The 27748-nt window shown below is 44.0% G+C and overlaps 4 protein-coding genes across 9 annotated transcripts in view; 2 read left to right on the top strand and 2 right to left on the bottom strand.

Annotated features, from left to right (window-relative positions):
• Nucleotides 1–194: 194 nt before the first annotated feature.
• On the top strand, nt 195–13047 carry nlrc3l (NLR family, CARD domain containing 3-like). The gene is made up of 12 exons (XM_031747935.2): nt 195–532; nt 3169–3354; nt 3940–4035; nt 4376–4550; nt 5218–5365; nt 5789–5881; nt 6735–7084; nt 7798–8010; nt 9076–9251; nt 9341–9617; nt 10166–10381; nt 12393–13047. The coding sequence occupies exons 1-12, from the start codon at nt 507–509 to the stop codon at nt 12777–12779; spliced, it is 2343 nt and encodes a 780-aa protein (XP_031603795.1). The 5' UTR covers nt 195–506; the 3' UTR covers nt 12780–13047.
• Nucleotides 13048–13332: 285 nt separating this feature from the next.
• Nucleotides 13333–19570, top strand: emd (emerin (Emery-Dreifuss muscular dystrophy)). Of its 4 annotated transcripts, none has more exons than XM_039604937.1 (7): nt 13339–13725; nt 13987–14109; nt 14472–14567; nt 14932–14966; nt 15068–15093; nt 18172–18225; nt 18313–19570. In XM_039604937.1, the coding sequence occupies exons 1-7, from the start codon at nt 13458–13460 to the stop codon at nt 18476–18478; spliced, it is 768 nt and encodes a 255-aa protein (XP_039460871.1). In that variant the 5' UTR covers nt 13339–13457; the 3' UTR covers nt 18479–19570. The 4 variants fall into 4 exon arrangements, with proteins under 4 accessions (XP_039460872.1, XP_039460871.1, XP_039460873.1 ...); XM_039604939.1 differs by having other exon boundaries at nt 13587–13725; nt 14031–14109; XM_039604940.1 differs by having other exon boundaries at nt 13607–13910; nt 14031–14109.
• Nucleotides 19571–21009: 1439 nt separating this feature from the next.
• si:dkey-93l1.9 (uncharacterized protein LOC562339 homolog) lies at nt 21010–26620 on the bottom strand. 3 transcript variants are annotated; one of them, XM_039604584.1, is made up of 4 exons: nt 25373–26620; nt 23876–24101; nt 21749–21884; nt 21010–21670 (listed from the first exon to the last, which is right to left on the bottom strand). In XM_039604584.1, the coding sequence occupies exons 2-4, from the start codon at nt 24066–24068 to the stop codon at nt 21613–21615; spliced, it is 387 nt and encodes a 128-aa protein (XP_039460518.1). In that variant the 5' UTR covers nt 24069–24101; nt 25373–26620; the 3' UTR covers nt 21010–21612. The 3 variants fall into 3 exon arrangements, 1 of the variants encoding a protein (XP_039460518.1); XR_005609622.1 differs by lacking the exons at nt 21010–21670; nt 23876–24101; nt 25373–26620 and adding an exon at nt 23141–23852; XR_005609623.1 differs by lacking the exons at nt 21010–21670; nt 23876–24101; nt 25373–26620 and adding an exon at nt 23141–23852 and having other exon boundaries at nt 21763–21887.
• A 125-nt stretch (nt 26621–26745) lies between these two features.
• Nucleotides 26746–27748, bottom strand: part of haus7 (HAUS augmin-like complex, subunit 7) — a 9226-nt gene continuing 8223 nt past the window's right edge. The window contains exons 8-9 of the mRNA XM_031744828.2: nt 27132–27243; nt 26746–27055 (exon numbers count right to left, since the gene is read on the bottom strand). Of these exons, the coding sequence (XP_031600688.2) occupies nt 26994–27055; nt 27132–27243 (174 nt within the window). The 3' untranslated portion in view covers nt 26746–26993. The remainder of the gene's footprint in view (nt 27056–27131; nt 27244–27748) is intronic.

The raw sequence follows: 27748 nt of genomic DNA, 5'->3' as shown, positions 1-27748 counted from the left end.
CGTGAACAGGTGATATAGCAATCACTATTACGAGCACCGACACCACGTGACCCAAAGCTACGCCTATCCACAACAGTGAGTGAGAAAGGTGACTGGAAAGGAAAACTCAATGCATCATGGGAATCCCCGGCAGCCTACGTCTATTGCAGCATAACTAAGGCAGGATTCATCACAGTCTACAGCTGTGGTGTTCCGGACACATTGCAGGAAAAGCCCCGAGCACTGCCCGTGGTGTCTGTTTTCACACACACGTAGCTTTCTAAAATATACTCATATCTAACGACGATCATGGTTTTATTTCGAAAAGCTATCCCGGAAGTCTTAATGTTTGCGTTGCACTTTGCTCGCGGAAGGAAACGAGTCGAAAACGAAAGTTAGAAGTGGTAGCATTAGCGTAATGAGCGCGGCTGGCCGGTCGGCTTGTTTTCGTGTTAAAGTAACTGTGCTGCAACATTTAGCCGCCTAAGCTCCGTGCCGTGCCGTGCCAGTCTGCTCCAACCGGAAACATGGACCCGGACACTGAAGTTGAAAGGTGGGTGTTGTCATTTGCAAATATCTTCCCAGCTTGTGTGTGACTTCAGGAGAGAAGCAGTGTTTCCGACGGGACCTCGTAGTTTACTCCCCCTGTGCGCTACAGACCACTTAGCTCCGACTCAAGTGTTAATACGCATTTATTACTATCAGGTATGCAGCGAGTCAGTCACCTCTTCCTGCCTGACCTTTTCCCTGTCATAGCAGAGACGAATGAAAAGAAAGAGCCCAGTGTAGACGCACCAAATGCTGTGATCCAGCTGTGTGGACACAGGGGGGCAAGAGTTCAAGAAAGCAAGTGAGATCCGCGCTTACAGTGACGAAGTAAACTTCACGTCAATGTGACTGGCTGATGTTTCACGTTTCAGCTGTTAACCTTTGGGAGGCAGGTGTGGGCCAACCGCCATCTTTGCTGAAACTGAGCCTATGAATTTCCAGTCAGACTTCTTTTTCCTGCATGTGTCCCTGTGTCATGGATCCAGTATGTGCGTGGCAGCCATAGAGCTGTGAGTGCTCCAGAAACATGTTCATTGCTCCCTTTGTTGCACCTGGATGCACTGGGCCGTCCTTTGCAAAGGAACACAACTGTATGCTGGGCAGCACCGTACTAACAAAGTAGTGATATCATGTTTATGTGCACCACGTTTTCCATTCAATGCCATAAGCTACACATACATTTAGAATTTGAAAATGCTGTTAAACCTACTCTAAATATCCCTCTGCTCTCATACAGTCTGCTTCTGTTGATCACCTGTATTAATCCATCCAAGTGGTTTAGGAATGCATTTGTTTAAGTTGGAGCCAGTTGGGATGTGATGGAGCGAGTTTAGCTTCGGTCACAGAAATCTGAAACACAGAGGAGGAAAACATAAAGTGGCTCACAAAGCGTCAGCGCTGACGAGGGAGCGAATAATGTAGTAACGAAACAATAACGTGTAAGTGCAGGCGCTTCTTTCTGAAAGCAATGTGGCAATTCAGAAAAAAGACAGGAGGCTGAAGGAAAATGATTGTGTTAATTGTCCTGATAGAAGTTGCCGGGGCCTGGTGTTGTCCTGAGGCCTGAGACTCTGGGCTTGGGTGCAGGATATATCCAGAGGAACTCACTGTTCCACCACATGAACCTGTGTATAAGTGCGGACCTGCACGATGGAAGGAGAACTCAGAACATCCCAAGCTGTCTGTGTGGTAATGAAGCTACTGCTCACACAGTCTCATTAAAAGTTTGTGTCCTGAACCAGTGATAAGTCAAACCAGTCATCTGGTCTGTGTGCACGGTTCTGTCAAGTCCTGCTCCGTGTCCTCTAAGACCAGCATGAGGTGCAGAGTGATGTAGGGCTTGCCTCTAACCTTCATGGTGAGGACTGACCCTGTGTGTTCTTTGGCCTTGATAATTCCACCTTTTGTGATTTCACTGGTTGTCCTGGTTTATATGACCTGCATAAAACATGTGGCTAAGAAGACAAAGAGCACTCTGGTGTGAAGTAAGATGCACCGTTTGTAGATTATTGTATGGACACTGTAGTTTCCATACATCTGTCACCTGGCAGAGTCTCTGAACACTACACTTCTCTTTTTCTTAAGGTGGAATTATGGTTCAGCTGTGATATAGTGACTGCGTCTGTGTGTGTATTGGCCCATGGACACTCTTCAACCAACACGAACGTGCTCCTGTGGAGCACTCCAAAATCCCCACTGCAAGCTGCTCGATGGGGATGACCCCGTCATTAGGGAGCGGTCTGTGGGCTTCTCCCACTTGTTGGTCCATCAGCCACCCACAGAGTACAGCAAAGATATAACACACAAAGAGCTGAATTGAAAGCGAGTGTCCCACATAGTTGATTCTGTTTGTCTTGATGTAAATCCCAAAAGGGATTTGGGATTTACTTACCTGGATGACTGAGCATGCATCAAGACACCTTGATGCAGAATTTTCAGTGGGAGAAATGTTTCGTCCGTCATCTCAGTGATTTCTTCAGCCTCAGCTGGCTGCAGGTTTCTCCAACCCTGTAAACAGTTGCATAATGACCAAAACGTCCACCACTGACTAACAACGAGCTGTTATCATCAACCTATCATCACCACTGATCCATGGCCATGAGTCCCATTCACAGAGAGTTGGGGAATGGCTGCAATCACAGCATTGTAAGATGGTGACAGATGTACCTTAGGCACCGCTTGGATTCAGACCTTTACATGAGCGTTCCTCCCTGTCCAGGTGTGCACGTCCTCATACCTGAAAGAGTGACCACTGGCCTGTAGGCGTGATAGACTCCGGTGTAATGGACTGAAGAGGTAGCTGTTGTGTGTTGGGCCTTAGTCAAAGGTTGTTGGCCTTCCTCCTGCACTTCACCACACACACTATATTACTTTGTTTATGCCGGGGGTCCTTGGGATTGTAGTACAGCATGTTTGGGGGCCACTGTGTGTCAGCTGATGGTCCTGACACGTGAGGGTTTTGATTAGTGGATATTTAAGCCTTCCCAGCTTTCACAAATGTCCAGCTGGGCCAACCGTTTACCTTTAGAGCCCTCTGTCACAGCCAGACAACCAAAACTATATATGAGTGAATGTCTGTTAGAAGAATGACGTTTAAGAAACAGTCAGGGGCACACTAAAACTTTCTTTTCCTTCACCCAGCATTTTCCTGAAAGAGGATGAGATGGATGAGGAGGACGAGGAGAAAGAGAAGTGGAAAAGGCCACCATCCAGCTACGGTTCAATGAAGAGCGAGAGTGACGACATGGAGGACAACGTGGAAGAGAAGCAGGAAGCCGCAGACGTGGTAGCAAAACTGCCTGAACCGAGAGCTCCCACAGGGACAGGGTACTTGGTCCTGAGTGTTTTATCTGATTTGAAGTTTCAGTCTGTAGACTTCTGCTCTTTGCTGTGTGTTTTTTGGGACAGTTAGCCTGCCACCCTGAGTTACAGTTAACTGCCCATATTAAAAATGAAGCCTGTCCACTGTCTGAGCTGCAGGAAAGTTTGCACAGACAGCACGATGCACAAGACAGTGCAGCTAAGCACGGCTGTACTGATCCAGGAGAGTTACATTGCTGTTAGGATTAGGCTTCAACTTCACTGTCATCACACATGTTTAAACACAGGCTAACGAAGTACAGAGTTTTTAAAAAATGTCGCGGATTGGACCTCCGCCCGTTTCTATGCAGGGGGCGCTGCCACCTGCTAATGAAAACATGACATCAATTTATATACAAGATTCTGGATTTGGGCTTCAATGCTCAACAACACAGAAATGACAATAATTCTTTTTCTGCTTTTGAAACCAGGGCAGTCATTTTACAGCAGCTCATCTGGTACATTTGAATATCCTGTTAGAGTCACAGAGGATGGCAGGTGTGGATGATATGATACAGCCTGTTACAGCTTGTTGTTCTTCATACTGGCCAGGATACAGATCAAGGATCGCTCCGAGTCTCCAGAAACCCTGTACACCATGACCACGCAGCAGACCAAACCGCCCGGAGCTGTGGTCATTGACACCAGGTGACACGCACACACACACGCACACACACTCTTTCACATGTACTGTTTCAGTTTAACATGCGTCAGACGAGGGACCTGGGCTGGTTTGTCTTCTGTTTTTCAAATACATTATACTTAAAAAAACAAATGTTGTTGACAAACATTATACAAATGACATTACTACAGAGAGTCGTTATTATTAGAAGAAGTAAAGAGTTATATTTATAGAAATCCACCACACTTTGTCCACCAGTGTTTACAAAAATCAGGCGTTGGGTCAGGTAGGACGCGTCCTGTGTGTCTGTGGACAGTGTTTGCAGCAGCCTCTGACTCTAGCCCTGTGCTTCCGGTTGCCTCCCAGCTCTGTTGATCTGGAAGACTTTTATGAAGACGAAGAGGATGAGGAAGAAGATGAGTATTTAATAACTAATTCTCCAGAACCGCCTGAGCCCATTGAACCAGATGATCCAATGCCTGACGAGAACAGCCAGCCCGGCAGGCTACACCCAGAACAGGACCTGCCTCATATCTTTAGGGTTGGTACAAAGCCTGTCTGTTTTTACTGAAGCTATCGCTTGGTGTCCACGCTAAAGGCATTTTCATTTAATAACACAGTATAATCACCATTTTCTATCCAAAGTATTTGGAACTTGTTGCTGTCAGGAAGCTTTTCCTTCAGACGTCCGTTTGTCTGCATTTCCAGTGTGATGAAGATCAGTGCCAAATGACAAACAGCAGCCGTCAAGTTTCCTCAGGTTATAAAGACATATTACATCTTGGCTGTGATTGGTCACAGCTGCAGGTGTGTGTGACAGTTGTCCCATACACGCTGGCTTTGACACAGAGACAGAGAACGCTACAAATGAAGCTTCTCTGGATTAGTCAGAGGACTGCGGGGCCAGAAAACCCTGAAACACCCAATTAGTCCATTTTAGACTTTTCCACTTGTTCTGCTGTTACTTCATCTTTCTGCCCAAAACACGCCTGAGAGTTTAGTCCTGCAGAGCAGGCTCCTGCAGTGGGCGCACACATGAAACAAATCCCGATAGTCCATTTGGCAGTCGATGGACACATTTCAGAACAAAATTTTGCTGTTTTGTTACAAGTTTTATTGATAAATCATGTTCATGGGTTTGAGTATGTGAGCATTCAGCAAGACAAGCGTGTCAAGTTGTGTTTTCATAAGGTGCTCTTTATTTGTAGAATATTCAGAACACTCTGAGCCAGCTGTCCTGGGAAGAAATGCTGAAATTCAAGTCGTGGTTTTATCAGTGGGAGCCTGACCTGAAGCTGAACCAGATGCACGATGGAGACATCCTGGACTTTGTAGACCGGCTGTTGGAGGTCCTCGGTAAGGAAGCACAGCTGTGGCACCTACAGTGATGTGAAAAGTCTTTGCCTCCTTCCTGATTTCCTTTTTTCTGGTGTGTTTGTCACATTTAAATGTTTCAAGTCATCAAACAAGTTGAAATGTCAAACACAGACAACACAAGTAAACTAAAGCAGCAGTTTGTAAATTAAGGTGTTTATGGGGGAAAAATCCAAACCTGCATGTCTCCGTGTGGAACAGTGATCCCCCCTGAACCTAATCACTGGCTGGGCCACTCTTAGGAGCAACAGCTGCCAACCAGTCTTTTACAGCTGTGGAGGGATTTTGGTGTAAAAGTTTATTTCACAGCCGAAACAGTCGTTGTTTTATAGTACAATGCTGTGATGGACACTTGTGTCACACATTCTTATTGCTTTTATTTTGGATGCAAACTGTGCTCTGCAGGACAAGATCGAGCTCTGACTCACACAATAACGAGTCTGGAAAATATCAACAAGAAGCCAGAAGCAGAGGAGCTGTCAAACAAGTGTAAGAGAGGTGAGCGGACAGTGGATGGGCTTTCAGGAGGTTTCAGCACCATCAGCAGAGTATGTTCATGTCTCTGTTTTCAAGAAGGGGCAAAGTGCTCGGAGCGTTTTATGCCTCACGGCAAATGACATCCAATATCTCAGGGAACAGCTCTGGGAAGCCTCAATGGGATTACTTCAAAAAGACGATCGCTGTGTCAGAGATGAGACTGTTTTAGTCAGAGTGACAATATAAATGTTTTTGGCCATGGCTCAACAATTCATATACTAACAGGGTTACTCATGTAAGGGTATAAAATGAAACGACATTTTATATTTTCATGCCTCGGCCATTACAAGGCATCTGCTGCTCCAATCATCACAAATAAGAAAGTCGCTGTAGCTCGATGTGCAACAATGATGCTCCTGCTGTCTGCCGACACTCGAACATCTATTCTCCGACCTCTGTCCCAGAGGTGTCCAAGCCCAGGCCTCAAGGGCCAGTGTCCTGCAGGTTTTAGATGTGTCCTTGATCCATCACAGCTGATTCAAATGGCTAAATGACCTCCTCAACATGTCCTGAAGTTCTCCAGAGGCCTGGTAATGAACTAATCATGTGACTCAGGTGTGTTGACCCAGGTGAGATCTAAATCCTGCAGGACGCCGGCCCTCGAGGCCTGGAGTTGGAGACCCCTGCTCTGTCTGCAAGCTTCTTGACTTGTAGATAGATTGTGTGACGTACTGGATTTAACCTCGTACGTCCCCTGTAGGCGATGTGTTGTTGAATGATGGCAATAATCTCATTTTAGCTCTCAGAATTTAGACAACATGTACCTGAAGGACTGAATGTTTCTTTCTTTCCTCCATATCTTTCTCCGACACAGCGTTGATGCGTTTCCGATTGCAGCAGGCTTTATTCAGAAAACATCAAGTCATCCGTGAGGGAGTCATTCAAGCTGGGAAGCAGAACTTTCTAGACAAGGTCTTTGTGGAGCCGGAGATTTCCACCTCTGGTTGTGGAGGAATTTATCCCACCCACGATTTACGACCACCTCCGTCCCCTGTCCCGGTCCCCAGCCTTGACACCTTTATTGGACTGAACAATCTGATCCGGCTAAAGAAAGATGACGGCGCTCCGGTGAGGACGGTGGTGACCACAGGGCTTCCGGGAATTGGCATGAGTGTGTGTGTGGGAAAATTCTGCCTGGATTGGGCCGAACAGCGGGCCAATAAGGTGAGATGTTTACAAATCACAGCTTCAGTAAACCCACAGCAGGGTCAGTCTGGGCTACTGAGTGGGGAAGTCTGAGTTCTGTGAAGGAGCATTTTTGCTTTAATGTTTTGCTCTGAGCCTTTATGCTTTACATTCTGCGTATCCTGACCCAGTGAGCGCCTCAGGCCAGTCCTGATAAGAAAAAGCGTTCGGGTGGGACCCCTGCTGTGGATAAACACATGGTTATACCGTCACTCCCCAGATTTCTGAGGGCCAGCAGGAGCTCACTGTTTGAACCATTTTCCAGTCTCGAGCACTTGATACATGAAGAACATTAGCAGTTACTTTGAAAGAACACAGAAATCCCAGATGGAGCAGCTTCACTCGGTCCGTTTCACTCTGATAACAGCTGTAAGGGGAATGATCTTTTTGTATGTCACCCATCCATTCATCCACCTGAATGCTGGGTTTGGGGCTGTAATTAGCTCATTCCATAAATGAAAGCCAGTGTGAGTTATAGATGTGTTTGATATTTATAATAACACAATATTTTGTCTACATGTCCCTTTTTATCATCTTATATACTGTGTAAAGCCTGAGCACTGCAGTAGCACACAGCGTAGCTGGTTTGAGTCGCCAATATTTGGTTTTCCAGCTGCAGCAGAGACGAGCAATGCTACTGTTCCTGTGTTATGCTCATAACAAAAAGGTTTTCTGTTGTTCTTTCTATCCAGGATATCCAGTTTGTCATCAAACTTTCATTCAGATCTTTGTGGGTCCTGCGAAACAAACACCTCCCTCCTTCTCAGACGATGTCCATCATGGAAATCATTGAATACTTTCATTCTGACTGCAAAGACGTAAAGCCTTTCCTGGAAGAGGACGAATGTAAATTTCTCATCATAATGGACTCATTTGATCGTTACCAGAGTCCTTTGGACTGGGAGGTAAACCCATCCATTCACATACTTTGATATCTGAGTTATTAACATCATTGGCTCAAGTGACATAAAGGAAACAAACACACTTGGATATTTAAAGATTTGAGTGAAAAACCCTTTTTATTCTGTGAGGCTGCCTCAGACTAACTAACTAAACAGAACAGCGCCTCCTTCCAACCACACACCAAATGGTAAATGGCCTGTATTTGTAAAGTGCTTTCTAGTCCCTAAGGACTACCACCACCAGTAGGCAACAGGTGAAGTGTCTTGCCCAAGGACACAACAACCGAGACTGTCCAAGCCGGGGCTCGAACTGGCAACCTTCCGATTACAAGGCGAACTCCCAACTCTTGAGCCACGATCGCCCCAAGCTGCACACTCATCAAACCATCTTTGATATGTAGTGTGAATGTAACACCTCTTCATCTGGTTATGAGACTGCATAAATATTCAGTAATCTCGTTCCCACAATGTCACCAGCATCATTCACAGCAGGGCTGTTCTGGTTCTAAAACATCTTTAATGTTCCCCAAAGAAGACAATGCTTGAGTCTTGTCATTGTGTGCGCTAGGAGCGCATGGCGTTGTTTTTGCAATGATATCCTGACATGACACAGCTATATTAACCTCCCAAGACCTGAGCTCTGTCATTGAGACCTGATGAATGTAAAAACTAAGAATTATGTGGGGGTTTTTTCTTACCTGATTTTTCTTACCTGAGAAAAATCAGATCCACATATGAGGACATTCGTTTTAAATTTGGATAGAACAGTGCCAGCATAACGTCCTCATAAGTGGATATCAGGCCCTTGTAGAGCAACATTCAGTATTGTGGTCTGGACAACCCAAAATTCAATGTGCAAGAAACCGCACAATGACAATAAAAGCTCTAAAGTCTAAAAAATGTGATGTCCACATATGTGGAGGTCAGGTCCTAGGAGGTTAAATGAAGATGGAGTAAAGTACTTGTGACGATCTTGTTTGTGTAACTGAGCAGCTTTAGCCAGTAGGAATAAACCTGGCTGCTAATATAAGTGGCTGACTCAAATCTGTTTACTTTTTCTGTCTCCAGAATGCTTCGGTCATAAATGACAACGACACTCCGGCACATCCTGACGTCCTGGTTGTAAACATCATCAGAGGTACTGTGCTCCGCGGCGCCCGCCTCTGGATCCTGGGCAGACGGGGGGCTGTCTCACAGATACCTTCCAAGTTCATCGATGCGGTCACAGAAATACAGGGCTTCAAGTATGTCAGCTGATTCTTTCTGACGTGCTATGTGCATGTGATGTAGTTTCAGTGCTGTGTGTTAATCTGTTTGCCCCCTTTGCCCGCAGCGATGACATGAAAGAGTCCTACCTGAAGAATCGCTGGCAGAGCAATACGGATCTGGGAGCAAAGATCTTGTGTCATTTTAAGCGCCTCCCCACACTTGTCATGGCCGCTCGCCACCCGTTTGTCTGCTGGATGGTGGCCACGGTGTTCGAGCGTTGCTACCGTTACCGGGGCTACGGGAAGGATCCTCCCAGACTGACGCCGTTCTACGTCAACATTTTGATGGTCCAGATGAATCGCAGGCTGCAGTTTTACTATGACAAGAGAGAAAATGAGCTGGTAACGTGTCTGTGTTTCATTTCCAAACAGCTTCCAGTCCTGCTGCAGACTAATGCCTCTCTAGTTTGCTAGCTTTAGGAGAAAAAGAGCAACTTTGTCCACAGCGTGTATTACACGAGTTTCTGAAGTGATGTCACAGTGGATGCATCTATCTTTTATATACTGTCTTTGTTTTTAAACTGGCCAAGTTACAGCCTTAGTATGACTTTGATGCTGGGCTTGTTTCTGTGCAGCACATGGATGCAGACTGGCATTTGAAACTGTGCTGGGCTCATATACTGTCTATACTGTCGGTCACTGAGTGTTAATGTATGACTGTGGGGTGTACGCTGCTGTCCTAAAGCAGCAGAGTGGATGACATCGCAGCTGCTGTGAAAAGAAGAGCTGTTGAAACAAAAAAGTCCAGCTTTAAAGGAGCAATAAATCAAACACAGTCAAATTCCAGTTTATTTCCATTAAGACCAATGAACAGACATTTGCCCTGGAACTGCAAAGTTATGTTCGGTGTCAGTGCTTCGTTTTTATCTTCTTGTGCTCTTTGCACTCAGAAATGGTCCACTGATGATAAGAACCTGGTGGTACAGTTGGGAAGGATGGCCCTGAAAATGCTGGAGAAGGATACCAGCGTGTTCTATGAAGACGATGTGAGGGAGTACGGCCTGACGTTGAACGAGGTGGCCGTGTTGTGCGGCATGTGCACTGCGCTCCCCGCCCCAGCTGCCGATGGGAGGACAGTGTACTCCTTTATCCACTTCACCTTCCAGGTAAACATGTTCATGCTTATTCTTTTCAAACAGACCTGACATAAGCTCTCTTCACAGGTCCCTGTTGCTCTGACATCAACCTTCCCGTAAGCTTTACTGTCTAAGGCTACGTTCACACTGCAGGGGAAAGTGCATCAAATCTGACTTTCTGACCCTATGTGACCCATATCCCATCATGGTATCACAGTCACACTGTGACAGCACAAATCCGACCTGGGTCACTTTCGTATGTGGTACTGAATCTGATACATATCTGATGTTTTAGAAAACAACTGCTGTTTGAACGGTCATGTCGCATTGAATCCATCTTTTACGTCACTGACACAAGACAGACGCCAATTATCAGCATGGCGGCCATTGTTAAAGCACGGGCTCTCTGTTTTCTCAGTGTCCTTCTTTCTCTAATTAATTTGTCAAAATTCTGTTAGTTACAACTGTGCAGAAATTGATAGACTGCTACAACAACACCTACTAGCTCTGTAGCCGCCATTTTTACTTCCGTAAACAGAGCATGTTGTGTGTGACGTCTTCTTTTGTGCATGCGGGCCGCTTTGAGGGCCGTGAACCGTTCACACTAGAGCGCGTTTGCTGTCACACTTTATTTGTAGTGTGAACAACCAGATAAAAACAGTTGGATTTGATCAAAAAATGGGAATTGAGCCTTAAGACCTGCAGTGTGAACGTAGCCTTAGACTCTGCCATAAAGGTAGTGAAGCTAGTACAACTCAAGCTGCATTGCATCTTACACACTAACACACCTTCTTCTAGTATATATCAAACATATGCTTCACATGTAGGGGTCTGTTTCAGCTACCCTAGCATCCGTGTGTAGATCCCAACATTTCTATTTGTATCATATTAGCAGGGAGTGGTTAGCAGAGCATTAGATCTGAACTTGGGGGTTAGCATCTTTCCCAAGGCATTTGGGATGCAGCCTGGAGCAGCCAGGGATCAAACCACCAACCACAGAAACAGTATTTGTATGTGATTTTTTAAAAAGGGATGAAAGAGTGTGAAATGAAATGGAACATGTCCATATTTTATTTCTGGCCTTTAGTGGAGCAGTTTTGTGTGATCTGGAGTTCGGAATAACAAGGACCGGACAGTGAATCCTTTCATAAATGAAACATTCCAACTTTTCTGATTGGCTGTCCTTCACAGACAGAAGGTTTGAACAGTATGTGAGCTTTGTACTGAGAGAACCATATCAAGGATGTCCACTTTCACTGACATCATGCAAATCCAAGAATAGCTTTTGACGTCCAGGGATTAGTTGCACATATACTGGTCGAGCCTTTGGAACAGGACACAGAACATAAGGAAAAGCAGCAGGTCCACTTTGAGTACAGCGGTCCCTCGCTATAACACGGTTCAGCTTTCGCTGCCTCGCTGTTTCACAGATTTTTTTTGTGCAATTTTGCATGGTTTTTTTGTTTGTTTGTTTTTTACATCGCATTGTGTTCTGCGTCCTGATTGGCTGTAGGCCATTGTTAATCGATCTCATGCCGTGTCTCCTGTACAGTACAGAATGCCTTCAGTTTGTCAAATGTATATAAATCTTTGATCGCTAGCAGTGTGACTCTGAAGTGCTGTACTGTATGTTTGTAAGTTCGCTCCAACAAACACTGTCGACGAGACGTTTTGCACCCTGAAAGGCTCCTGCGGCTGTGTTTGGTTTCATTCTATAATACTGGACTTATTTTCCTACCAAGGTTTGAACTGTGAGTGTTTAAACAAGAGAGAAAAGTGTGAAAATGTTCATGCCTGTCTGAGTGTATAAAGTGTGTAGTGAGGAGTGTTACAGCCTTCAAACATCTATAATAATTGTAAAAAATATATTTGGCTACTTTGCGGATTTCACCTATCGCGGGTTACTCTTAGAACGTAACTCCTGCGATAAACGAGGAGCCGCTGTAATCATTTGTTTGTTTTATGTGACATACACAAAAATGTGAAAAACTTGTATGTTGTAGAGATCAAGTTTTAAGAAGCTCTATCTTCCTTCTTGCAGGAGTTCATGGCTGCTTTGTATGTCTTCACAATGTTTCGCACAGAGGAGAAGAACGTCCTGGACTCTGGGATCTTGCACATGCCCAAGATCTTTGCATCCAAAGAACAAACCAAATCCATCGCAGGCCTGATCCAGTGTGCGTTGGTGCGAACCTTTAACCACCCACTGGGTCACTTTGACATGTTCCTGCGCTTTCTGTGTGGCCTGCTTTCCCCGGACTGCCATGACAATCAGCTCTGCGGCTACCTCTTCCGCCAGAACGCCCCTAAGGTGGGAGGACTGGATCAAGCACAGAGGCTGCTGGAGCAGACCATACAGAAGGCTCCACCTGAAAGGGTGGATAACCTGAAGGAGTGCCTTAGAGAGATGACACAGAGCGATGAGTGATTCAACTCTGCATGATTACATGAAAACTTGACATAAATGTAATGTGGAAAAGGATTCTGTCTCAGCAGAGAATTGGTCTCTTATCAAAATGTAATGAACATTAAAGTTTTTCTTGTTTGGATTAAGACATCAAAGAGTCTTTGATGATCATTTTACCGTTGTACCAGACAAAATCACGTTTTTATGCATTCCAGCAGAGGAGACTTGCAGTACTGCGTTATATTTATCAAGTCTTACACAGAGCACTAATAAAAATGTATTCACACAATGTCTTTACTTCATTTAGTGGCCATTTTTCAGCATCTGTTGTCTTTATTTCCCTCCAGCTTAATGCAAGGGAGCCGATATTAATTTACAGACGAGTGAAATAGACACTAAATGCGTGTCATACACTGAACAAACTTACACGAAAAGAATGAAAGGTTGTTTCATTGTTTCAGTTTTATTAATAGAGCACCAGTTCACAACAACAAAAAACACAAGCTATGAGAGAGAAGACAAAAGTTTATGACATGAAATTGCTTAGAAGGGCTCAGAGAAGAGCTCAAGAAGATGTGGAGGGTGAAGGTCCCAGTGGTAATCGGAGCCCTCCCAGTCTCTGAAGAGCGCAGTCCCAGGAACAGCCAAGATTCTGCGCAGGACCCTCAAGGCCTCTGGTAGAGGACCCGGGCTGGAAGGATGGAGAATGTCTATCATGTTACACAGATTGCCGATGACAAAGGCCCTGTTGGATCCGCTCTGAGCGCTGATTACTCGTTTAAAACCAAAGCACTTGTAACCGTGTTACAGAACAAGGCCAGATTAGCAGGATCAGCAGTGATCTGTGGGTGTGCCAACCTAACGTCTCCAAATTCTGGAGAAGTTACGCCCACATGTGAGCTTTACTGCTGTGCCCAACTTTCCTTCGTCTCAGTTCACGCAGCACAGCCGTCGTCTTATTCCAAAGGTGAGTGACATTTAGCCCACTTTATCGTCAGCTTTGTTCATGCGCTGCTTTCATTTGTTTTGTGGCAGCGTGGATTTACTCTCGAGAGAGACTCAAAAAGCCGCCAGGTCAGTTCTCGGAACTGTCCGGTTTCTGCGAGGAAACTCATTTTAACGGGACTCAAAGAAGTAAACGCTTTACAACATGTAAGACTGTCTTAAACGTTGACTGATAAAGTTTGGCTTTGAAATGTAGCCTGTTTGTTTCCCTGCTGGAGCGCAGGGTGGTGCGCAGGGTGGCGCATGTCTGAGTCTGTCTGTCTGCAGATGTCTCTGAGTGAGAAAAGCGATGAGGAGCTCGGCAACTTGCTCTCTCAGTATGGCATCAAACATGGACCCATCGTGGGTAAGTACACACACAGGGATCGCAGCTTTGCTCCGTGAAGTGTTTTCCACACACGCAGATTATCCACGTGAGCGCTGTTCTGCATCTGAGACATGAGGAAAAATGTTGCGGGAAACTTCCTTCATACTGGAAGTTTATAACGCGAGGCTACCGCTACGTTAGGTCTGGCTTGGTATATGTGGACAATATGTGGAAACTGATACACTGCATCATAAAAATGGATCCACGTGACATTAAAATCATTCATTACAAAAGGTCACGTCAACCAAAAAACTGCTTTTAATTCATTCATTCGAGCATCTATTTAAATAAGCGTCTGTACTTTGTTCACATACTGAAGAAGTGTTTTTGTGTGAACACAGGCTCCACTCGGCATCTGTATGAGAGCAAGCTTGGAAAGGCGATGGAGCAGGCTTCAGTGAAGACGTTCTCTGATAAGACCTACTACAGAGAGGAAGGTAGGAAGCAGCCTGAGGCAGAAGCCGTCAGTGTTTCAGTCAGAGTGAAGAATACTAAGGATCGGGCTCATTTGGCTCCAATCTTAAACACACAAACGGTGATTGAGTAAAGTCAGGAGACTGTGGTATTTGGTGCTGAAGTCCGACTCTCTTCCCTTCATAGTTGTGAATTTGAAGTTTGAATCAGTCAGTGTTATGGAAACAGCAGCAGTGATGATAACTAGTCTGTATGAAGAGGTCAGCCCCAGCAGCTCGCTCTCAGGCTCACTCTGCTCCTCCTGTTTCTGTCCTCTGATCAGATTTGGAGGTGTAACTTTGAGGTAATAGTTGCATGATTTGTGTTTCGTATTGTTTTTTTTTACAGAGGAAGAAGTTACCTACATCACATACCACAGTGCAGTGAGTCCTGATTGTCTGCCTACCCCTTTGTTTTTGTGCCAACTCCTCTACTCTGGAAAATTACAATAATCTTACAATTACTCCTGCTTTCATTTCGACAGGCTACACGTAAGCGCTCTGCCAACACGTGAGTACTGCTATAACCCACACAGAACATCACAAGGCACATTAAAGACACTGATGCAACACGACATCCTGATTAACCTGTTAGCAGAAAAAGAGCAGCAACCTGTTGTTTTGTCGAGATCTGCGAGGCTGAGGTGTTGAGGGTTTATTTAGATTATCACCTGCAAAGTACGTTTACCTTGATTATAATTTGACTCTTTAATGATCTCATGGAGGCCTGTCTTCATTTCCCCACAAACAACACTAGCGACACTATTTCAGCAGCAAACGCACAGCTGAGGAGAGGTTAGAGCCACGGTGTCCAGCACCAGGCCTCGAGGGCCGGTGTCCTGCAGGTTTTAGATGTGTCCTTGATCCATCACTGCTGATTTAAATGGCTAAATGACCTCCTCAACATGTCCTGAAGTTCTCCAGAGGCCTGGTAATGAACTAATCAGGTGTGCTGACCCAGGGTGAGATCTAAAACCTGCAGGACACCGGCCCTCCGGGCCTGGAGTTGGACACCCCTGGGTTAGAGCATCTGGATGAGGCTCTAATTTAAGATCCTCTCGTGCTCTGAGACAATCATGGATCGATGAAGCCGCTCCGCTGACACGTGCATTTCAAACATGGTGCATGCATGTGCATGCACAAATGTGGACATGAAACTATAGTGGAGCAGATTAAACTAAACATGAATCTCATAAAACGATAGTGTGGGTTTGTGGCATTCATGGGTAAACAACATTCACCTTGACTGGTCCCGGTGGTTCTCGATGTACCACCCTCTTTACTAACCATTTACAAACAGCAGTTGTAACCTGCCAACAACCACCAGACTGGTTTACAAACAACTAATACCCAGTTAGCAAACATCGTTCCATTCAGTGTTAACTGTAAAAAGAAGTTAAATATGGTTTACTTAACTGACAGTGTACGGTTAAATAATATTGGTTAGTGTAGTATTACTTTGTATCAATAGGTAACTTCACATCTGAGCAGACAAGTATCACATGTGGAGTTCCCCAAGGTTCCATCTTGGGACCCCTTCTGTTTAACATTTACATGCTCCCACTGGCACAGATTATAAAGAACAACAAAATAAACTATCATAGCTACGCAGATGACACACAAATATATATCACAATGTCACCAGGAGACCGAGGCCCTGTACAGGCTCTTGGTAAATGCATTGAGGAAATTAATGACTGGTTGTGCCACAATTTTCTCCAGCTAAACAAAAATAAAACTGAGGTAATAGTCTTTGGTGCAAAAGAAAAACGATTACAGGTCACCAGAGAACTTCAATCTATACACCTAAAAACCACAAACCAGGCGAGAAATTTGGGTGTAGTGATGGATGCAGACCTAAACTTAGAAAAACACATTAAGACATTAACAAAATCAGCTTACTATCACCTCAAGAATATTTCAAGGATAAAAGATCTGATGTCTCAACAGGACCTGGAAAAACTAGTCCATGCATTCATCTTTAGTAGGCTTGATTACTGTAACAACATCTTTACAGGTCTACCTAAAAAATCAGTCAGACAACTACAGCTCATTCAGAACTCTGCTGCTCGAGTCCTCACTAAGACCAAAAAAGTGGACCACATCAGTCCAGCTCTGAGGTCTTTACACTGGCTGCCTGTCCGTCAGAGGATAGACTGTAAAGTTCTGATGCTGGTCTATAAAGCTCTGAATGGTTTAGGACCAAAATACATCAGTGACCTCCTGACCCAGTATGAACCTTCCAGATCCCTCAGGTCATCTGGATCCGGTCTGTTATCAGTTCCCAGAGTCAGAACCAGACACGGAGAAGCTGCATTCAGCTTTTATGCTCCTTATATCTGGAACAAACTCCCAGAAAGCCTCAGATCAGCTGAAACACTCAGTTTATTTAAATCCAGGTTGAAGACTCACCTATTCTCAGCTGCATTTGAATAAAGCATCCACTCCACACTTAAGTTTAAATTTCAAAACTTACATTTTAACTACTGATTTTATCTACTGTTCTGATTTTTGATTTTATATACTGTTTTGTTTCTTTGTTTGTTTGTTTGTTTGCTTGTTTTAATCAATTTGAAATCATGCTTTTTATTTGTTTTTGTTTTTAATGTCTCTGTAAAGCACTTTGAATCACTTTGTTGTTGAATTGTGCTATATAAATAAACTTGCCTTGCCTTACCAAGTAATGGGGCAGCACTAGCAGTGTGAGGAACATTAGCAGTGCTGCTTTGCTAGCCCTGCAGGCTAGCGTGCACGCCTTTATGCACCACTCCAGTTGGATAGTTTAAAGCTGATTATTTTGCACCGCCCACATACAACACTGTGCTTTTATTTCCTCTATGAAATTCTCCCAAACTGCACTGTTCTTATCACACCTCATCTGTGTTATGGTCTACACTACCATGGAAGTAAACCTGAAAGGGCAGATTGTTGTTGTTTACCCAGATGTCAGTCAGTCTTAACCTGCAGGTAAGAACTCTGCAGAGTCACATTTCTTAGTACAGTGTTGTGATTTACACTGTAAGATGATAGGCTGGATTTTCTAGTATTTACACTAACGTTATATTAATCTGTGCAGCTTTTTCCTTTGTCTCTTGTTGTGTGTGTCTCACTACACACACGCTATTCAGCCAATCAAATCATTTACATGTGAAAATGGGAAAACTCCAGGAAGTGACGGGGAAGCAGAGAGATGGTTTACATGTGAAACTCAAACTGCAGCGTTTCATTATTTTAGTTTGCTGACGCTGATGCAGCTGCGAGGGTACTTACTGCCATGTGTTCCACATGAGGGACTTTACCATGTTCTTGACCTTTGTTTGAGGATATTTTGTTTAATTGAACTTGATAACATTTTAATACCCAGCCCTCCTTAAACCAAAACGTGCATGCAGCTAACTACCAGTGCAAATCTGTTATGTGTGCTAATAAAATCCACTGTTCTTGTCAGCTCAGAGTCATAATGGTGATGACACGTTGAGGGTAAAGCCAGCGGTACTTTCCCTAAAATGCATCATAAATGTAGTGCAGTGAAACAAACCCAGTGCTGGCTGGAACATTAACTATTGAACTGTGTGGTTCCTGCATACAGGGTGAAGCGAAGCACTGAGCAACATGGAGTTGAGAGACCAGACGCTGACACAGAGTGAATCCTGCAGTATGAAGCAGTCACATGTTTGAGCTCGTGAGTTTATAGCCGGGTCTAACCCACCTCTTCTCCTTTGTGCCTCAGGGCTGCCGTGCAGGTCACCTACAGCTCCACCAATCACACATCTGTACGATCAGGGGAGCCCACTGGAGACAAGTCCACAGGAAGCCTGTGGAAGATGATTCTGGTGCTGCTGCCTTTAGCTGTGTTATCAGCTGTGTGCTACTATGCCTACGCCTACATCGTGTGATGAACAGTGGAAGTTGTTCATTCGGGAATCATTTTCCTTTGGATGGAAGGATTGTTCCATCGATGTCACATCGAGACTCTATTTTTGTGCTTCACCACTTTTTACTTGGACTCTGCTACAGTAGCTTCACATTCTGCTGTCCAACTTTAAAGCCAAAGCTTCTAGTGACCAGCCAGTTTTGATTTTTTACAACTGTAATACTGTCGATTATGTTATTGTTAATACAGAAAAAAAGTGGGACTGTCAGGTAATATCTGCACTGACCTTGCAGATCATTTCCAGTTGCAGTTATTATTCCTCTGCTAGAGTCATTTTACACGATTCACAGTTGAAAATAATACTTATTTATCTGTTACTGGCCTTTGGTGCAGCTCCCCAGCTCATCTTCTGTCTGAAACATCTGTTTTAGCTCCTCTAACATTAAAGCCATCCATGTATCCTTTTTCTTATCTAATTCAGGGTCACGGGGGGCTGCAGCATACCATAACCCTTATCTAATTAGGATGCCCATCTTCAGTAGGAATGTCAGAAACTACTCCCACTAACTGATCGTTAGTCTCTTAAAAAAATAAATTTCTTATATATAATTGTTGAATTACACTTCTAATCAATGTCCGTTTTATTATTTTCTATTTACCCGAGTTTTGTGTGTAATGAGATGTACTTAATCATGTCATGTAGCACCAGAGAAAGAAAACCGAAGAAGATTCAAAACACTGGACTCACACTGAGTCGTTGTGTCTACAGTGTAAGTAGACAAGTTGATTACAGCGCTGTGTAACAAGTTTACACCTGCCTCTGTCCAGTTTATCCAAACCTGCTACATAGGATTTAAAATGTTACTTTAAATCTAAAATGCTGTCTTCCTGCTGTTCTGTAAAGTATCACTCCTAAACAGTGTGCGTCAGTGTAACAGTGTGTAATAATAATAATAATAATAATACAGTTTCTTAGCAACTGTAAAGCAGAAAGAATTAAACTCTTAATAAAATGTAACTGACAAGAAATGTAACGAGACAAATTATTAAAGGTATTTTTTGTAAAAATAAAAAAATCAGAAAATGTAATGAAGACATTTTACGAGAAACCGTATGTCTGAATATCTGACATCATTTTTGTTGCTATCTTCATAGACCACTTCTTAGTGATCTAATGTTTCCATGTTCTTCTGGCTAGAAACAGCAGCAGGCTAAGAATGACAGTAACATGGATTCTGTGTTATGGTCAGTGAGCTGGACTGTTACTGGAATGTCTCAGCAGATGGGACGCTCCGCTGACACACTGACCATGATGTGGTTTAAAGTACTGTGTGCCAGCACACCCTGCTTGGGCCCTTCTGGATCTGAAAATGAAGCCAAATGAAGAAATGCCAAAAAACTGTAGGACCTCTAAGTGCTGCTCGAGGCCGCGTGTAAAACAGCCGGCTGTATAGCATAAAAAGCATGTTTGCAGACCATTACGAACCATTTTGGCCTCTATTAATAGTTTTTGATCTTTATTTAAAAAAAGAAAGAGAGAGAGTAGGGTCATTTCTTTTAATCTTTCCTCCACCTGATTAATTGAATTAGGGTACGGCTGCTGTGATAGGTGTCCCAGCCCACAGCCTTCTGCTGGGGCCTTGTGGACTATTTTTACTTAGTTGTACCCATGAAAACTATGGTCTGCTGTATGGTACAGACCACTGGAGAGTAAAAAGCTCACCAACACCCATGGTATTAGTCCAGGGGTCTCCCACTCAATGTCTCGAGGGCCGATGTCCTGCAGGTTTTAGATCTCACCCTTGGTCAACACACCTGAATCACATCATTAGTTCATTCCCAGGCCTCTGGAGAACTTCAGGACATGTTGAGGAGGTCATTTATTTTTAAATCAGCTGTGTTGGATCAAGGACACATCTAAAACCTGCAGGACACCGGCCCTCGAGGCCTGGAGTTCCCCACCTCTGATATACAGCGTTCTGCTCTACAAGCCACCTCAGGCTCGTCTCAGCCTTTTATCCACTGCCTCTGAAAGAGGGCGCCATTGAGTCAGTAAACTTCTACAGATGCATAAATAATAAATACATTGCGGTTAAAATTGCAAGTGGAATCAAATACAGCATAAAACCTGTTACAGATTCATAGCTTTGAGCTGTGGGAGGACCAAGCTTCCCATAAGAAACCCACACAAACAGGCCCTAAGCAGGTTAGAGCTAAATAAAAGATGGACAGAGTCACCGTGGCTCCACATTTTGGTGTGCTGGGTTTTCCTGGAGACAGAAGTGGAAAAAATCTGGATGAGAGGGTTGAGCCTTCATTATCAGTTGAGATACATGTTATTCTGTGCTGATTAACAAGTTAGTAAAAGTCTAGAATTTCTTTTACCAGAACTGCAGCATAAACTTCTAGGATGGTCTTTACTTCTCAACGGGCTGCTTCAGTTTAATTTTTCTGTTAAAACGTTACAAACTGTTTCAGAGGTCAGGTGACTTCTGGAGTCAGTGGAAGTGAGGCCAAGTGGGCAGCTATTGGTTGTAGTGATAGCTAATAAAATCCAAACTGCTACTTTATTTAACAAAAAAAACATATATAGTTTCCTGTTGTACAGTTGCTACCAAACTAGAAAGTATCCACAGAAACCCAGTTTTACACCATGCAGTAAAGTTACTTTCTAATACTGATACTCCTTTTTACATAGACATATTTTAACATGGGAGAGTATGAAGTGTATTTAAAACAATAAGAACCAGCAGTTTACACTGCCAAAGAAACAAAGCATGTTATATTTATACGACAGAAGCTTTTAATATGTTGGAGTATCCATGTCCAGTATGTGCATTTCAGGAATTGGCATCTCTACCCAAAGGAAGATGAGGCAGTGTTAATTCCCACAAAGTTATTTGGTTGTCAGTGTGTAGCTGTAATCTTAAGATAGGACTGGCCTGTAATTGTCGAGGATGAGGTCTACTCGATGGTCCACAGCTCGCTGAAGTCTCAGTCACAAAACATTTCATTATGTTCATTCAAAAAACTTTTTTTTTTTTCTCCAAACAAGTCTGAATTTGAACATGGAGCCCACACAGAGGTAAGGCTTCTGTGCCACAGCAGCTTTCAGTGCTTTGGTCCAAAGTCTGGTCTAAATGCCACCAGTCCTGTTCAGGTCAATGGGCAGAGGGGACGCTCTGGTACTGATGGAACAGGTGAGGCTGGTGAGCTGGGAAGAAAAAACATCAAGTTTACAAAAGTAAGAGACACCGTGAAACAAAGAATCTGTGTTCTGTAAAAGGAGTACCTGATAGTATGGCCCTGAAATCCCAGCGCTGTGATGAAGATGTTGATGAGAACCGTGAAGAAGACAAAGACTGTTGCTACATTATTCATTCTGTTCAGTTTGGCGTGTTTCCTCACATCGTTGAGATCGTACTTCACTGCTGACACACAAAACAGTGATGCAGTTAGCTACACTGATGACCACCAGAGTTATCAGGTTATTTATGGATTAGATGAACAGATACAGATGCATGTTTTATACTACTTTATGGATATAATATTAATGATTGTTTTTTCTGACGAGTTAACTTTTAATACACAAACTGGTGTATGTGGTCTTTCAGGTTAACTATGAGCTAATAGAAATCCATGGGGCAAATGTAGGTAAGACACAGATATCTAGCTCAGCTAAATGTTTATTTTCCAAACTGTCGGGCACAGTAAAAAATGTCCAAGAACATTAAGACTGCAGCATCTACGCACACTTTAGTTTGGGTCTACATACAAGCGCCCACGAAGGACGGCTCATTGGACCACGGTCACAAGGGGGCGGCGTCCTGTTCTACGACGCATCTCTTCATTTTTGTTTATTAGGAGCAAATACTGGCATGTGGTCCATCTTAACATGCTTTAGCCTGTATGCTCAACGCTAAGACCAGCAGCTCACTAACAGGCATGTCATACATGTGACTGCTGGGAGTTACAGTTAAGTGCACAAGCTTGGATCTGCAAAGTGTGCAAACTGTATTGAGATCATTTATTATGTGAAACTTCTATTTTTTTTAATGAATTCATATATTTGTTTTATTTATAAAGATTGGTCGTTGCTTGGGCAACTCCAGGCCTCGAGGGCCGGTGTCCTGCAGGTTGTAGATCTCACCCTGGGTCAAAACACCTGAATCACATGATTAGTTCGTTACCAGGCCTCTGGAGAACTTCAAGACATGTTGAGGAGGTCATTTAGCCATTTGATTCAGCTGTGTTGGATCAAGGACACATCTAAAACCTGCAGGACCCTGACCCTCGAGGCCTGGAGTTGGACACCACTGCCCTAAAACCTTTGCATCCTTTTTACTTGGGTCATCTTTATACAATTCACTTTTAGTGTCAACTTAAAATTAGAAGGGCTTATTTTTTTTAAACCGATGACTCTTTTGCATGCAGCAGCATGCGAGACAATCCACACAGTAGTGTCCCAGCTGCAGCCATCACACCCCCAAGCCTTCCTTTTCATCTCTGGAGATTTCAATCATGTTTCCTTGTCCTCAACTCTTCAATATTTTCACCCAGTATGTGGACTGTTTTATCAGGGGAAAAAAAAGACTGGACTTGCTGTATGCAAATACATCATCACCCCTCCCCCCACTGGGTCGCTCAGACCATAACGTGGTCCATCTGGTTCCCTCATACATACCTGGAGCCTGGAGTCCAGGTTTGGGCTAACAGATTGAACCAGTTCTTTAACAGGTTTGATTCCGTAGCCCTTTCCTCCCCCATCCACCAGAGCTCTTCACCTCTCTGCAGCGCCGCTCCCCATAGCACGAGGGACAACAGATGCACCTCACCTGCGTCCTTTCTCCCTCAACGACTCCACTGCCTCCTCCCCCCATGCGAGTCATCAGGAACCACCCACTCATACCTCACACTGCAGCCTCTCCGTCACAGCTGACCAGGTGTGAAGTCAGCTGAGGATGATGAAAACCAGGAAGGCCACGGGTCCGGATGGAATCAGCTCCAGACTGTTGAGGGACTGTGCAGATCGACTCTGTGAGGTTACCACATCTTTAACCTCAGTCTCAGCCTGGAGAGGGGCTGTCAGACTCTATAATGCAGCTCAACATCCTCTGGTCATCTTACTCACCAGCTTGTTTGTTCTCTGCACATTTCATACATGGCTCTGTGCATCGTTACCTGTATATACGAACTTCACTTGCTTATGTATATAGGAACACTTTGTGTCTTCCTTTTATATTTTATATTGCTATAAGAACTGTAACACCCACATTTCTCATCCGTGGGATAATAAAGGTTTATTCTTTTCTATTCTAAAAATACTTTGAAAGCATTTTTCACTCAAACTGGAATAAGACAGAGAGAAGCACAGCTGTTCTTTAAGCCATTTTCATTCAAAGTCAATGATGTCACTTGCCAATGAAGACGAGCAGCAGCCCCACTATGACCTGTAACGTGATGGACAGGAACAGCAGCACGATGAGGGGGACATAGAAACGATACTGCGGACCCACATAAAGGACGGTCTTCAGCTGAGACGAGTTGGCCATGAGCAAGGCCACGTCCAACATGCTCTGAGCCGCACTCTTCTTAGTCTCGTAGTGATTCATGTCAATAGGTCGGAGTGCTTTTCTAGGCCGGGCCTGTGAGAGGACGGGTTAGTTATGAGAGCAGGAACACAAATGCAAAGTCAAATAACTTTCACAATGTTTCTCCTCTCTTTAACAGTGTGACGTCTCTGCACACGTGTCCATGCTTTTTCCACACACGTTTAGTTACCTGTCCCTGAAAACATGCATGTGTGGAGAACGAGTTGAACTGGTCCTGTGTCTGAGCTGATAAATCCAGGTGACAGCCACCTTGTATCTCAGAAATACTGGGAGAAAGTTTCAACCAGCTGAGACATTTAGTCCAGCTGTGTAGCACAAGGGTGCGAGACGTCACACCGGGGTGCAGCCCTGTCTCAGCCCCAAAGCCATCATTCAGCTCTCTGTACAGCTGATTAGTGGAACAGACGCTGGAGAGGGGTCGTTCCTATTTTCTCTCCCCGTTATCATGGACTTTAACAGCATAATGATGAAGTGACACTGAACTGAATCATTAATCTTTTTGTTTTTTGTGACTTTGTCATTCTGATTGTTCTTCGAGGCTGATGTGATGTCAGGGATTACTGCTGCATGCTCAAACATCCAGGTAAATCCCAAAAGGTTGGTTCTGTTCACCTGGACGTTCTCAGTTTTCATCACTGTACAGGTCATCTTTGTTATAGCATAGCCTGCACACGCCTGACGTGGATCAGAGCATTAAGAGAACACATAGTTACTTTCAGACTGCCCGTCGCTAGCTTCACCATATAAATAAATCAGGAATAACAAAAGCCAAAGACATTAAGACGACACACGGCCCCAGTCTTTGTTAAATTTATCAGTAGGATGGGATTAAAAGAGACTTCTTAAGCTCACGTCAAATACCTTAATTTTATTATTGAATCACAGTTCAACATGATCCTTATTTATCTCACGTTGGGCCTTTGTGTTCATCGAATGTCAAAAATGAGCTGTTTTAGCCTTTTTGATCCACCTTTCTTTTGGCTCCTCAGAAACAAATGTAGAGCATCATGTGGGTGAGACTAAAGTCCTGCTAGAACGAAGCTACACCTGGTTCTATGAAAAAGCCCCATGTCTAAATGATCGGTGGGGAGAGAGCCACAGCTTTACTTTTGCTTCAGAAGTTTGGTCAGTTTGCCCCAAGACAGGATAAAAAGTTTTTCCTCACACGAGCTATAACTCCATATACAACTCTGCTGCTTCCTTCAGTAACAGCTTCATGATGTGCCGACACAAACTTTAGGCATTTCAGCTACGAGCACCGTGGCCCCCGAGGGCAGAGAGGACGAGACGGGCTTGATGCTTACCTATGTCGCCCAGTTTATTTAGAGCCATGTCCTCTGCATTAAGCGTGTGCTCTGCCATTCTTCTTCCTGCTGCTGGAGTCTGTGCTATACTGGCTGCAGAAAAGCTCGAGGCTGGAGACAGGATCAGGTCTGGCTGCTCCTCCTGTAGGATTGTTAAACAACTCCCACTGCATGCCTCTCTGTCACTTTCCAACACTCGTGTCATTCATAATACAAGAACTTTGAGCCCTTTAACTGGAGTATCTCATCTTTCTCAAATGTCTTTCAATATGGCTGTACACGAATCAACACGACTCAGTGTGCCAGCCTGCCTGCAGCAATGACAAGAATTATACGTCCTTTACTGAGGTGCTCTGTTGGGTTCACAAGGGATTTTTTATCCTTTTGTTCCCATTATGATCTATGAAACCTAAAAACTGTGATTAGAACCCAGTTTCAACATTTCACCAAAAGTGAAGAGTTCAGCTGTTTTTAAATCTCTTTGACCAGAGTAACATTTCTCTGCTCCTGATTTTAGATTTTTATTTATTCGAATGTGTTCCAGTCTCATACTGGGTGTACGAGCTGGACAGACTGGTTTAGCTCCCCTCTGCTTTCGTTTCAGCCAGTGTCTTTGGAAAGGCTCCTCTTGTAAACAGGGTGGATGAGATAGCTGCTCTCTGTCACCCAGGCTGAGTAGAACTGTGTGAGATAGAGTGGCTGCTGGTCTGAAGGCTGAATATTTGAATCACACCACTGTACATGAGCTTGAAGCCATATATACATGAGATATAAAACAAGGACAAGTTGAGCTCACGTTCATGTAAAAAGACCTTTGAACTACTGTTAATAACTGTGGCGTGATAAACAATGTTTTCATTTCTGTTTTCTTAACATGTAGTCGACTGTTTAACAAAATATAGAACAATAAATATGAACTTCACAGTACTTAGTTACAGATCAGGAGAGTAGATTTAAAAAGCAGTAAATATGACCCTGATGACCCCTCATTCCTCCATGTTTGTTACTCTCTGAGCACCTAGACTGTGCCCTCGCTCTCTGTGGTGACCTCAACTTTGGACTAATGAAGACGTGAACAGGCTCAATACAGCGGGAACTCTGCACACTCAGCAGTCCACCGGTTACACTGTATTTATACTGTACTTTGTTACCCTGTACTTATACATGTGTAATGATGAAGTTGAATCCTAATAATTAGACAGTACATGAGTGATTTTGGTCTTTGCGACGCCTGGTGCTTCCTTCACCCCAACTGTAGGGAACATACTTTCTTCCCACTCTGCTCTGGAGTATTTCCCAGCACAACTGCAGTGAGATGTGATGTGACCACTGAGTGTAAAATGGTCCGTTTCAGTAATCATCATGAAACAAAGAAGCATAGCAACATGTTTAATGACATCAATGATTTCTCCAAAAAACGATGTAAAAACTCTCGACCCACCAACACTTTGTTTCACACAACATGTCAGTCATGCTCAGATTAAACAGGGTGTCTGACTGCAGTGACCACACACGTCTGTCCCTCACACCTCTGTGAAACACGTCCAAGCTGTGCTGTCTCCATCTTAACACCACCAGAGCATCCTCGCTGAATCTGATGAGTGCATCCCTCTGAATGACGTTATGAACTAAGCTGAGACAGAAAGCCTCCAATTCGCCCAATAACCTTCTCCAGTTGATCAGCTAGTGGAGAAAAAAGAGGAAACAAATAATAAACAATATGTAAGAAACTCTAAATATGAGTATTAAACTGACTTACGTAACGTGTGCTTCTCTGCTCGGCTCCAGTAGCGAGGCTGTGTTTGAAGCTGCTTCACCTCCTCGCTCACGGACTCAGAAGCTTCTGACACTTCCTTCAGCATTTCCAGCTCCTGACGGACGCACACACCAGAACACGTCACTATGTTCCTGTCCTACGAGCAGCGTCAGTTTATTAGTTACACCGACCTGCTGTCAGGCCTGCAAACAGTCCGGACTAAATGAAGGTTCAGACTAACTGTTTCAGAGACGTTTGGTGTGATAGATTCAACACCTCTGTGAAACCCTTCCAAGGTATCTGCTAATTAGTGCTGCCAAATAAATAAACACAATTTCGCTACAACAACCCTGAATAAGTCATTAGTATGCAAAGCTGGGACCTGAAGAGGTTTCAGGTCAGACCAGGCAGAAGTTGGCTGTATAGCCGCCTGCGTCTGCACACCTTCCCATCAACGTGGTGATGTCACCAGCTGCTGAGTTATAAAAACAGAACAATCAAAACATCATTCAGTTTAAGGAGGAAAATAATTTAGCTGCAGAAACAGGCTTTTGTTTCTGGCTGTAAATGTATTATTTTTAACCGTGTCTTCACTTAGGTCGTCAGTGTCTATAGAAAGA

The sequence above is a fragment of the Oreochromis aureus genome, linkage group 20, assembly GCF_013358895.1.
Source record: "Oreochromis aureus strain Israel breed Guangdong linkage group 20, ZZ_aureus, whole genome shotgun sequence".
Classification (NCBI taxonomy): Eukaryota; Metazoa; Chordata; class Actinopteri; order Cichliformes; family Cichlidae; genus Oreochromis; species Oreochromis aureus.
Note: the sequence above shows the minus strand (reverse complement) of the source record. Positions and strands in the feature narration are given on the sequence as shown.

Bases quoted from the DNA above. Each gene is read 5' to 3' on its own strand.
- si:dkey-93l1.9 (XM_039604584.1), bottom strand. From the start codon at position 24,068: ATGAATCACTACGAGACTAAGAAGAGTGCGGCTCAGAGCATGTTGGAC. The intron at 21,885-23,875 runs GCAAGTGACATC...GTGTGTCAGCAG, and splicing joins GCTGCTGCTCGTCTTCATTG to TGAAGTACGATCTCAACGAT. The intron at 21,671-21,748 runs GTACTCCTTTTA...TTTTCTTCCCAG, and splicing joins TTTCAGGGCCATACTATCAG to CTCACCAGCCTCACCTGTTC.
- nlrc3l (XM_031747935.2), top strand. From the start codon at position 507: ATGGACCCGGACACTGAAGTTGAAAG. The intron at 3,355-3,939 runs GTACTTGGTCCT...CATACTGGCCAG, and splicing joins AGAGCTCCCACAGGGACAGG to GATACAGATCAAGGATCGCT. The intron at 7,085-7,797 runs GTGAGATGTTTA...CTTTCTATCCAG, and splicing joins CCGAACAGCGGGCCAATAAG to GATATCCAGTTTGTCATCAA.
- emd (XM_039604937.1), top strand. From the start codon at position 13,458: ATGGAGAATGTCTATCATGTTACACAGATTGCCGATGACAAAGGCCCT. The intron at 13,726-13,986 runs GTGAGTGACATT...GCTGGAGCGCAG, and splicing joins GCCGTCGTCTTATTCCAAAG to GGTGGTGCGCAGGGTGGCGC. The intron at 15,094-18,171 runs GTGAGTACTGCT...TCCTGCATACAG, and splicing joins CGTAAGCGCTCTGCCAACAC to GGTGAAGCGAAGCACTGAGC.